Source organism: Alosa alosa, chromosome 10, assembly GCF_017589495.1.
Source record: "Alosa alosa isolate M-15738 ecotype Scorff River chromosome 10, AALO_Geno_1.1, whole genome shotgun sequence".
Lineage (NCBI taxonomy): Eukaryota > Metazoa > Chordata > Actinopteri > Clupeiformes > Clupeidae > Alosa > Alosa alosa.
Window position 1 is genome coordinate 26,449,309 of NC_063198.1, and position 12,762 is coordinate 26,462,070.

The following is a 12,762-nucleotide window of genomic DNA, read 5'->3' on the forward strand; positions in this document are numbered from 1 at the left end:
TTTGTCAAGTTTATTATATTCAATGTATTCAAACATACTGACTCTATTTTACATGTCCTTCCTGTTTGCAGGCCTGAGTGGTAGAGAGGCTTGATTGATGCCCATGTCAGCAATTTCCAGTACACTTTGGGCATAGGCCTTCTAACAAGACATAGGGCCTAGACATCTGTCTTGAATAGTACTTTTTGATGTGTTGTATTGATTATTTGAGGCACATCATTCAATCTAAAAAACAATAAGTAGAGACTGCCCATATAATATGTCTACAGGTTTACGTGAATATTTGTCTTAATTCGGTGTCACAGCTTGTAATGCTTGTATTGCAACATGGTTGTGGGTTTCCTATTGGCCTGACAGCAGAGTAGGTTAGATACTTCCTTATCTCATTGGAACTTTATGCTGAAACACTTCTTGCTTGTTCTCATTTCTCGCACAGACATGTACATGGATACAATGACAGCTTTCACAGCTTTTCTGTCATCCTTTCAGTTGGTTTGGGTCATCTCTCCATACTGTAAGTAGTTCCTGTGTTTTTGCCGTCATGTTCAACCATTGAGTTATCCAATGAGCTTATGAAATAATGTATGCACCTCTGTATGTACATTTTGAAAAATAATAAGCAAATAAGCAAACAAACAGACATACTGTACCTCTCATTACCAAGTATTATGTATGAACGTGTGTTGCCCTACAATCTTGTGCCTCTACAGTTTTCTCTTGGTAGATTATAGGTAGAGTTCCCACTTAACTTTCAGGTCACTTTATATCCACTTTATAGTTTCAGTGTTCAATGTTGACTGAATGGAATACATTTGGAGTGACATCAATAGTCAGGGAGCAGAGTTGATGATTACACATGATTCTTTTATGTCTCCTCCTTTTAAGGCTTGTTTTTGTTCTCTGAGGCCCATGGTAAGTTTCAAATATTAATCAAATCCTTCAAATAACTTCAGTGTATTGGAAAAATATGAAGAGTTCAGATGCAAAACCCTCTAAATCCGCCTGAACACTTTTCTTTTAAATGGGCTTTTTTTTTTATCAGGCTCCTATAGGTTTCTGCCTACAAATCAATACTTCAGACCAGGAGGAGGTATTTAGCAGGACTTGAAGCAAAATTATTTGATTAACGTATATTATGTGTAGAGAGCATTCACTCACCATCATTATCTCATTTTTGACAAAAGTGCCGTTTAAAGGCTTTTGGATCTGAACTCTTCATATGTTCTCTGTACATTTTAGAGTGAATCAGAAGTTGCAGTTGATTAATCTAAACCTGTATAAAAGACTGCAATAATGGTATTTTTGTCAATTATCACAACATAAACAATTCACTTTTAAATGATTGTGTTATTTGTGTCCCTGGTGACAATGATGAAGTACATTTATATTTCTGCTTCAGGATTTCCAAAACCTCAGCTGTCGGTATCGTCTTCAGTCATTTTGCCAACAGACACAGTCCATCTGTGCTGTTCAGTCCCTTGGCCTGCAGTATCTCAGTGCTATTTCTCTGTTGGAAAACACCATGTACAGCCTGCACAATCATGTCAGCTGTCTCCCACAGGGGAACAGATGAAAGCTTGGGGAGATATAAACCCTCCTTCAGAGCTTCATGTAAAATGTTACTACACTGTGAAAACCAGTCTTGGTGTTGAAAGTCCCTCTGATCACTCTTCTTCTGTTTTAGTGTCTGTGCTGGGTAAGTGCAGAAAAGCATCAGATTTCCTAAATGAAGTGTCTGTCCGTCTGTTCATGAGTTTATTCTGGTATTGTCTCTGGTGATAGGTAATTTGCAGAAACCCATTGTAAGCATTCAGCACGACTTAGCACATATCCAGTTCCACATTGTTTGTGAAATACCCAATCAGTCCTGGAATGTCACCAGCTGTCAACTTTATACTGGACATGAAGAGGAATTCTACTTAAAAGTTGAAAAAAAGAAAAATTGCCATTTTTATGTGGAGGAGAATGATTTATTCAGTCGTCTGCAGTCAGTGAGAAGCAGAGGGGTGAGCTGTGATTATACAGTGAACACAGAACCTCCATCTCTCTCTCCACGCAGTGATGATTACACCATTCAACGTGAGTATTCCCAAAATGTTATTTAGTAAAGTATAGTATTATTTTTGTTTTTTGTATTTTTATTGGATATTTGTATAGTGCATCAGAGATGATCTTAACAACATCCAGTATGTACTGTGAATTGAAAATGATATCTTGTAACAGGATTCCAGACTACAAATACTCCTGTGACATCATCAGGAGCTGGTAAGTTATAACTCTCCTGAATAGAGATCACTTGTTCTTAATGTAGGTCTGTGCGTCTTGTTAGATCCAAAGTTCGTCTATCACACATAGTTCTCTTAAAGAACTAACCCCAAGACGCTCAGTGAACTATCCCAAATATGCTAAAACAGTTGAGAAATGGCTGTTCGGCATAAAATGATGTTGGAATATAAAAAGTGTAAAAAAGTAAAAAAAAAACAAAAAAACAAGATATTTAGATATAGTGAATCAGAGACATGATCCAAGCATGCTTGCATTATGAATTAAATGTGGTTTCTTGAAACAGGAAACCAGCCCCAGACCACCAACGTTCCTATAAGATCATCAGAAACGGGTAAGTCATATGTGTACCTCTGGCTAGAGAGAAGTAATAGAAACAGCATTAATGGCTCTTGGTGTGACTGTGGACTTTTCTTTAGATCCAAAATTAATCTATCAAATTCCATCTGTTTCAAAGATGATACAACAGTTGAAGACAGATTAGACAGATGGAGTATTTTCCCACAAACACCTTTTTGATAAACAGTTGCTTTTTTCTCTCTTCTTTTTCAGGGGTGCTATGGCGATTATTTAGTGTATACAGTAGTATATTTTAAAACACCTATCTGTCTGACTATGCAATACATGCAAGGGCTTTGTGCAAGACAAAATTATGGATGGGCATGGAGAGGTGGGGGATGGGGGGGCATACATGCTAATATTTAGGCACTCTGCTAAAATATTTTTTGTACCCCCCAATCAACCACCAATCTAGTGCACCCATTTGACAGCCCCCAGTTTAGTAATAGACCCTTTCAACAATAAAAACAAAAACAATGCTTGAACGTTCTATTTGGGCCCCAATCTACTTCCTCTGCATTAAGATAACATATGGAATGTTAAAAAGGAAGTCTTGTGGGGCCAACTATGATGCTGATAATGGAACTCTCTTGAAAGGGTCCATATGTAGAGTTGTAGTAGGGGGCAGCCGTGGCCTACTGGTCAGGAAATCAGACTTGTGACTGAAGGGTGGCCTATTTGATCCCTGACTGGAAAGAAAAATGAGGACGGAAAGAGTGGTTTAACAACGCTCTGCAATGACTGAAGTGGGTGCCCATGTCCACATCCACAGCTGAGTTCCCCTTGAGCAAAGCACCTAACCCCCAACCCTCAGCACTGGTTGCCCACTGCTCCGGATTTTACTTGTGTGTGTTCACTACTCACTGTGTGCTCACTGTGCCTCACTTTCTGTGTGTGTGTGTGTTCACAGATGGGTAAAATGCAGAGAAAGAATTTCCCTGGGGATCAGTTATTATCACCAGACTATAGATAGATAGATAGATAGATAGATAGATAAAATATCATGAAATACTATGACATGCACTGTATTTGTTGACCCCAATCAACAGGACTCATCAATGTGAAGACAAATCATTCAACACCTTTTCCTGAGACAACCTCAACATCCTCATTTTCTGGTATGTAACGTATTTTAGCTTGTATTTCAAAGAACATTTCGGCAGTGGTGATGCTGCTGCACAGCTATGAAGATGCACAAATACAATTGAGAAATGGTAAAATGATAGATATGTCTATTGATAAGGTAGTATCTTTATTTAAGTATTCTTTCACTTTGTCAAGAGTTTGAATCAGTTCATCAGAATTCGACACAACATTGCCGGGTTTGTTATTTTTTAATGTTAAATTATAGCATGTAATTTATTAAAATGTACATTTATATCGGTACTGGTAGACAGTAAAAAACGTGTATTAAACATGTGACAGACTGGTGAAGCAGTGGTAACATTAAGGGAAGCTTCGATTAATCTGACTCCATAAAATTAAGAACTTGAACTTGAATAATTACCAAGTAGAATATCAACTATAGCAAAGAGAGGCTTGGCATACGAGAAGAGATATATATGGTGGGTGAATTAACATTTTATTAACCAGTAAACCATAAAGGTAAATGTGACCAATATCACTTAAATTGAATGTAAAGCAAAACTCAGATGGGTAAATATACTGTAACAAAGTAACAAAATAACAAAGTAAGATTAACCAAATAACAAACTTAAACTTAACAAGTTAACAAGCTAGAATGTCGAATATACAGTACCAGGTAAAACAAGTCATCAAACATAAAGTAAAATAAAGACCAAACCCAAAAATAAGGAGAGAGAGAGAGAGAGAAACAAGAGAAGGAAAGAGAGAGAGGGAGAGAGAGAGGCCCAGAGGTCAGAGAAAGGAGAGAGAGACCTTTGGCCAGCGATAGACCAGAAGAAATCAAGAAACCTTATCTGGTAAAGCACAATATGCTTAGCTGTCAGAATCATGACTCCTCAACATGTTGGTACATTTCCACACTTTTTTTTTTCACTAATACACACATCTATACAATCGTAGGTAGTAGCATCCACCACTGGTGTGGTGTGATAAAGAAGAGAATTTCCAATACATCACAATATTACTCTGCACAACTTTCCATTTAGGTTTAAGGTCTCAGTCAACGCATGTGACGCTCAAAGATGCCACAACACTTGATCACACAGGTTAGTTTCCAGCTTTTTGTGAAAATACACATGAACGTCAGCCTAGTTAGTCTGGCTGAATGTGACTATGAAGTTAAAAGAAAATATATATATATATATATATATATATATATATATATATATTTCTAACACATTTCTATTAATGTTCATGAAACATATTATGACAAAAGATCTAATAACGGTTTATATGATTAATGTTGAATGTTCATTGATTAATAACTGTGGGAACAAACAAAATACAACACAAATACAACAGAAAGGTTAATGGACAATGCTCTTTCGTGTCACCAGGTAAAACCCTTAATGCCACAGATGCTTCAGGTAAGTGAAATATTAATTATCATATTATCACATTAATTTCATAATCACTCTGCCTAACAAGGCCTTAAAATGAACCTACATCTACAATATACATCTGTTAGAGGATCCCAATGTTGTTAATATGATGTGTTGAAGTGGTGTACTTTTAAAATGAAATGTCAATTTAAGCAGGAACTTAAAAACATGTAAAAATGTAAAAACATAACACCCATATACTGTAGTTTTAGGTACACACAGACATGTGTTTATACTGTCAAGTGCTTTCCCTAATCGTGACACTACACATATATCACACTGCAAAGGCCAGATTTATTTTTATTTATACCTGTATAACATACCTATATATACAAATGACCGTTCATATATATAAAAAAAAACATGAATCAACTATTTTCTCACAGCTACAGCTACAACACTGAGCATCGGTGAGTAAAGTCTCTTTTTACATCTCTTTCCAGATTGACACTTCTGTTTATGTGAATTCTGTTACTGTCATACAGGACGTGATTAATCAGACCTCATTTTGATTCACTGTACATTCAATTAGGTACTTTTGTTTTAGCTAATGTCTCATCCTAATTCTAAAGACAATATAAAGCACAGTCAAGTGTTGGGACAAACTCGATCTTAGCTGTGTACAGAGAAAATCATACAGGGAATATTTTAAATAATGTAATGCTATTGTGTATGTTAGTTCAGAGATTCCATGAGTTGCTGAGGACAAATCTACATCTCTCTTTAATTTCAGTGGTGTAGAAAGTTTTTAATTAATTTTAATTTGTTTTCACAACTTACTCAAAATACAATGATCTTTCTAAAATATTTCTTCCTTCTAATTATGATGCTGACCTCGATTGTTACCACCAGCACTGTTGTCATTGCACTTCCTATTAGCTGTGCCGCATAGTTCAATAGCTCAAGATGTGAGACAAACAAAACAAGCCTAAAGACACCAAAACAAATGTGAATAAGTAGTGAGGCTTTGCTCTCTATATTTCCCCCACGTCCTTCCTTTTCCCCTATTTCTTGAAAACCATAATCTTTTTAATTATGTGTGCATCTCACTATTTTTTTTTTATTTCAACAGGAATGTTGCTGATCATCATAGCGGTGACGTCTTGCATTCTCCTGACTGGCCTGTTCGCAGTCTGTTTCAAATGGAAATGCCGTATGTGATAGTCATGACATTTTATTCATAGAATGGTTTTAGGACAAGGCAAAAATATTCTGATACTGTATGATGTGAGGGCAATAGTGTGTAGGACTTTGACACTTCAGATGGATGATTTATAGGATGCTCTTGGTAGTCTTGAAATTCATTTTGATGGCACGTGTTCATGTGAAGAACATGTACACCTGTCATTCCCACTTGCTGCTTAGGCTATGCACTACGTGGTTCTGAAATAGCCAGTTTTCACCAACCCATTCACTTTGTAAAAAAGTTATTAGAATTCACTCCAGTGGGGGATGTTCCATCATAGCATCCTAACAGGCATATTGTTAACTTTTAGATCATTGATCCAGCCTAAACAACTGCATTGAGCAGGGATTCCTAATGTTACTTACTTCACCACTAACTTTTGCAAACTGATAATAAACTGTGTTTGCAGTAAGGAACCAATGTTTGGAATTGTTTTGGCTACAATTCTCCAATGTTTGCTAGTGTTGCTACTACCACTACCAGTTTCAATTTGAAAACTGTAACGTCATCCCCTCTGGTTGTTGATTAGTTCACCATCCGAGTGGCTGAGGGAAATGTTGATACTGTACATTGAGTGTTCCTATAGGTCTGGTCTGAAACAGACCACATGAAAATTTCACAGATGGCAACATGGCCAACTAAATCACGAGACACGAGTTACTGTTGTTAGCAAGCTTATATCAGCGTCAAATGCACTGTTGTTTGCATGTTTTGTATGTCTTTAAGGAATTATCTTGTTAGTTTTTGACTAACACATCTTTTTTTTCTTAGCCTTGGAGGGCCCAGATGAACCTGTTAGCAAATTTGAATTTGATCTGCACAACCTTAATTCAGATATGCTGCCTGATGTCAACCAGGTTACATGCTTCTGGTTTAAAAGAAAGATACTGTACAGCATCATTCTATACATACCTGATACACATTGTTTTCTCTTTCAGAAAAACATAAACACCAAAAGTAAGACCATATGTTTCATTCTTTCCAAAGACATTTTTTGTTGTTTAAAAGGAGCATACTGATTTCCTGTACATCTTACACAGTACAGGAACAGGTACTCCAGCCAGGACCAGACAGAGTAAGATCATATATGTGTTCACACCCACTATTGTGTATGTATCAGGAGGAATATGCCAATTTACTTTTTTTTGTGCTTCAGATAATCCCTCAGACATTGTGATGGCATGCAATACAGTTAGAGTGAGTATGTTTACTCTCACTGATACTCACCATTATCTCACCATTACTTGTTCAGTAATGGAAAACAGTGAAAATGCAAACTGCATTCTTTCATCTTTCAGACTGTTAATGATACAGCTGGAACCTACACCATGATCACCTCAATACCCCTGACCGTAGCTCCAGGTAACGTTTTGGTTAATTTCAGTTTACAAAGTTTCTTTCTTCTTCTTCTTCCACATTATTCAAATAATTTGGGAAAGAACTGTACTACAGATACACAGAGGTAACATTGGGAAATGTGTTTGTGTTTTATGTTTTTGAAAAGTCAGGAGATGTATCTTATTTTAGATGCTTATACTCATATCCCATCACCCACATGCGTGTACACAAATTTTATAAAGCATGAAAATCACATTTGACTCTGTTAATTAATTCTTTCAGATGTTCATAAAAAGACAGATGTATTCTCTGGACAGGATGATGTGAGTACACTATTCCAATATATTGTATTGTAACAGTGTTGTGCTGTTGTATTGTGTTGTGCTTTAGATGTGTATTTATTTGTCTCACTCACTTCTGCTCTCCTTGTTCTGCCACGCAAACCAGTCTCATGTCTACAGCTCTATATCTGACATACCAAGTGTCTCCAACCAAAGGGACCAGACGTACAGCTTGTTGCAGGACCACAAGAGTCCTGCAGTTACACAGCAGGACATGACCGAGGCCTAGTCTGCTGCAGATACACTGATACAGCTGCATACGTACAGTATGTTATGTAATGGATAGGGTATTGTCCACTTGTCATTATTGGAATATAATATATTTCTAAAACGGATAGTTCTGTTTTTTGATTATGATTGCCTGAATTGCGTTCAAAGCCGTTGTAAAATCCAGCACAAACATACACCTTGACCACATTTCGTTCTATATTTATGCACTACCATTACTTGATACAACCACTCAGATAGAGGAAATATTTTATTATTTGAATATTTTATTTTATGAAATCTTAGCTGTTCTAAAATCAGTGTAACCTATGGCTTATTGCTTCAATAAATCCCAAGTCTTGCTTCGTCCTGAAGAGACTTATTTTCTGATAATGACCAGTGGACAATACATTATCCTGCTTATGCCTCCTTGCAAAAATGAGAAAAGAACCTTCACACAATTGGTCTTTTAGAATCATTTGGTTACTGTATCGTAGCTTCCACCGAGGAACAGATTAAAAACAAACAAGTTCGTCACACAAATAGAGCTTGAAAGTTGCTGATGTTGTTACATATTGCTTGCTGACTGCCCCTTTCAACGAAGCTCACAATAAGTGAACGAACTACGCTCAAAATGATATGAAAGACTTGAATCAGAAGCACAAAACCCGTTGCCATTGGCAGCAGTCATTTCTTTTTTGCAGCTTCATAATACAGAATTATCGAACCCCCAAACGTTGGGAAGGTTCATATTAATAGAACCTTCTGCAGCATTTTGAAGAGCCATATAATAAGGAAATGATAAAAGTTAAGCTAATTATTGAATATTTTAAAATGAATATGATTTCTTTAGTTACTTACACCTGTAATTATACTTAAAAAGCTTGTCCTGTGTTTGATACTAATTGCCCTATATAGAAATAAATGATTACAATAGCTGCATGATCTCTGTATTCAATGAGGCATTAAGGGAAATGTTGCTTTTCAGATCGAATGTCAAAAATTCATAAGATTGACTTGTGTTCTCATTATATAGTCAAATTTACTAACTATTTTACTAAATTATTGGGATGGAGCAGCGGTAATGACCCCACCTGCCAAACAGTCAACCTGGGTTTGATTCCCAAACCCGGTTGCGAGTCTGTGTCACCTGTGGCATCCTGCTAAACACCAGTCGACTAACCGTCAACATTGAATTCTGTACAGGGCCCTGTTGTTCAAGGTCACTGAGTTATGTAGGTAGGAAAAAAAAAAAAACATAAAACTCATGCTACATAGCTTGCGTTATCCTGTTAGTGGTGAGTACAATCAGGTGGCTACAAAGCTATGCTATGGGGGCAGATTATAGACTGTGTTTGTGCTTCTTGACTCAAAATGTCAAGTGTTTTGTAATAGGAACAGGATCTTTCAAAGACACCACTAAGTCATTGTGAAGAAACACTAAAAATTCAGTGTTCGTACAGGCAGTCACATACCTGTTTCCCTCAGTTGCTTCCTCTAAAGTCTATACGAAAGTCAAACATATGCGTTTTCCCATTTCTACAGAGACAAAAATGTGTATTTCCATTTCCTTAGAGATACATTTATTTTCACTGGTATTAACATTGAGGTATGACGTGCACAAACTTTGAAGCTATACCTCAAAGAGTCTCTTTGATTTCTTAAAAGATTGAGGTTGGTCTGGTGAAAGCCAGACTAGCCATGGACCTCAGTTACATGTACACAATGCAAGGGAACATGAATCAGCCTATATTTGCACGAACAATAACGGACAACAGCTCTTCAACTTTGGCCCGTTAAAATGTGTATGAACAGTCTAGCGACGCATTTCATCAAGGCCCATTTGGACATGTCAGTTGCACCACTAGATGTAAAACAGCATTTCGTTTCAGACTACTGTTACTTAATTTGTGCATTAACAATAACGTTTCAGACTACTGTTACTTAATTTGTGCATTGACAATAAAGTATTACATGAACTAAAGATGACTAAAATCTTATGTAGAAGAAGAAACATTCAAAAAAATCCATCCATCCAAAATGACCTTTGTTTTTGATAGCTGTTGAAAACGGCATGGAACTGACAGAGATGTTTTTGTTTATAAATAAATAAATAAATAAATAACATTATGCTGATACCTTTTGCTTTTCCCAAATACAATGTAGCCTACAGGTGTAAGTGACCTTTCATCAATCCAGTTGCAATGGATGAACTGTGATGAACTGCCCTACTTGTGATTGTTTAGAGATGTTAAAGGTTTTATAACAGTGCTACATCTTCTTTGGCTATTCTACAATCTATTCACCTTTTCAGCACCAGTAGGCTACTCTCTGTGCAGCCGCACACACACACTCAGGCATGCCAAACAAGCATACACAAAAGTTTCAAGAGTGGGGGATGGAGTAAAATATGGAGACAAATTGAAGTGTGATTTATTTTCGCGGAACGGATGTACAGGACTGAGTGGCGGTCATATTTTACATCTAGTTTTTTACAGTATAGGGCCAAAATCCCTGGAGCAACTTGGGGTTAGGTGAATTTGATACAGAGATATAGTTCTCTGGAAATACATATTACTGATCACTGGTTAATATGTAAAAGACAACAGAATATCTGTGGTTAACCTTTATAATAAAATTGGGAGTCAGATTGGTTAAGAAATAAGTTTAATTCAACTCAACCTCATTGAAGCACCGGATACGGAACATGTTTATTCGGGTACCTAGGTGACAACTGTTTTTTCTCAGCTTTCACCAGCAATGAGGTTTATGGATCTATGAATCATCTAGCTTCTTTTATAATACTTCCTTAGTATGTGTGCCATTTGTCCTGTAAAGTTTACAAAAATACTTACCTCCTAAATGAGAGGTTTGGCCAGAGAGAGGTACAGAGTTAGATAGGTCAGATATAAATCGACCTCTGGGGGTTTCTGCATGATAGTAGCACCTAATTTTGATAAGAGCAGGTGAGCTTTGTCTGGCCCACTGGATCAGCTCCTGATACCCAAGAGAGAGTTGACAGGAGGGAGCAGAGTAATTATTACCCACACTCCCCTCAGTGTAAAAATTACACTGAGATGCTGGAGAATTAGATGGCACACAATTAAGATGAATTTTGTCTTTCTCCGTGATGACCAAAGGAGACACCATCAATGTGGGAGCTGGAGGTCCTACAAAAAATTTGTTTGGAAATGTATCATACATGAATTAGGATGTCTAACATCAACACATGCTATGTTACTATAGTACGTTTTTTAATGCAGTAATACATGAGAATATCTATTTTAGTATCCTGTGCAGCAAACAGACACTTACTCTGGACAGTGACTGAAGATGGATCAGAGTGATCAGACATGGCAAGACTCCCAGAGATGTCCATTGAGTAGGAGCATGTCATGTTAACTACTGTGGGTGAGTTTTGACCTGACTCTTTGAGTAAATCATAACCCTGGAGAGAATATTTACAATTTAAAGCAGCTTAAGCCTTGTCCCCTTTCCCTAAACAGCTGAAATAGCACTGTGATGCTTTCTGAGGCACCTCACAGGTCAGATGAACTGTGTCCATCTCATAGATGACAGCAGGAGAAACAATCAGCTTTGGCTTTTGAACCCCTACAACACAAAGAGAAATGTACATCTTAAAAAATGAAGTGTTCTTACAAAGAGGCAAGATTCTCTGTCAAAGCAGAGGACATTTTTTTGTGACAGGCTCAATATAATCTAGTTAGGAACCAGCACATGACACAATTGTCTTGCCATATGCTGGGATTTAGTGATAAAGATTTTGTCTGACTTTTACTGAGGAAGATTCAGTGATATCCAGTTTTGACATCAGAAAAGCAGTCAAGTGAATTCAGCACACTAGAATCTGAGGACAGACGGGTAAATCTGCGGTAAATCACGGTAAACAAAATCAGATATTTTAGGCAGTAAAAGCTCCCGGTAAGAACCAAATCAGATTTTATTCAAATCTACACACTCATAGCTACTGAAAAATATAAGGTTTATCAATCAAATGTTATTTTGAAGTACTAAAAAACATATTTGTTTTTCGAATTTTTGAATGAAAGTTGGTCCTTTTACTATAGTTAGTGGTGGCAAATGTTTTTGATAACCTAACAACAATAAAAACTTGGTGTGTTTAAAAAATATTTTTGTGTTAATAAGTTGTGACTCATGGAATCAAGCCTTTTTATTTAGTAGTGAGTCATCACCAAGCAGTTTGAATAATCAGCGACACCACCATTTGACAAGAAATTGTTAAAGACAGACGGCCAACAGGGCCCAAAAGATTCCATTACTCCTAGTAGAAAGTTTGTTGATATTGACATGAAGAGGACTGGAAACCCTTTAAAATGACATTGTTTTTATATGTTCAGAGAAGGCAGCTGGATAAACCTGGTTCAAACTACCTTGTGGATGGGCGACGTAAGAGGACGTGGTATCAGGATTAACAGAGGCTCTAATTAACTTCACTTTATCAATAAAATAGGATAGTAAACTTTTCACTCAGCAAATTTAGCGTCACTTTCTGAGGCAC

At 36.9% G+C, this 12,762-nt stretch overlaps 1 protein-coding gene and 1 long non-coding RNA gene across 2 annotated transcripts; both read left to right on the top strand.

Moving 5' to 3' along the window:
- Positions 1 to 443: 443 nt before the first annotated feature.
- LOC125301481 lies at positions 444 to 1,686 on the top strand. The gene is made up of 3 exons (XR_007194754.1): positions 444 to 514; positions 886 to 912; positions 1,400 to 1,686. It is a non-coding gene; the product is annotated as an uncharacterized LOC125301481 (long non-coding RNA).
- A 40-nt stretch (positions 1,687 to 1,726) lies between these two features.
- LOC125302352 lies at positions 1,727 to 9,107 on the top strand. Its single transcript, XM_048255509.1, has 14 exons — positions 1,727 to 1,733; positions 1,783 to 2,079; positions 2,224 to 2,265; positions 2,570 to 2,617; positions 3,672 to 3,740; positions 4,755 to 4,814; positions 5,106 to 5,135; positions 5,537 to 5,560; positions 6,223 to 6,303; positions 7,275 to 7,293; positions 7,377 to 7,533; positions 7,635 to 7,698; positions 7,957 to 7,997; positions 8,122 to 9,107. The coding sequence occupies exons 1-14, from the start codon at positions 1,727 to 1,729 to the stop codon at positions 8,242 to 8,244; spliced, it is 1,062 nt and encodes a 353-aa protein (XP_048111466.1). The 3' UTR covers positions 8,245 to 9,107.
- Positions 9,108 to 12,762: the final 3,655 nt, after the last annotated feature.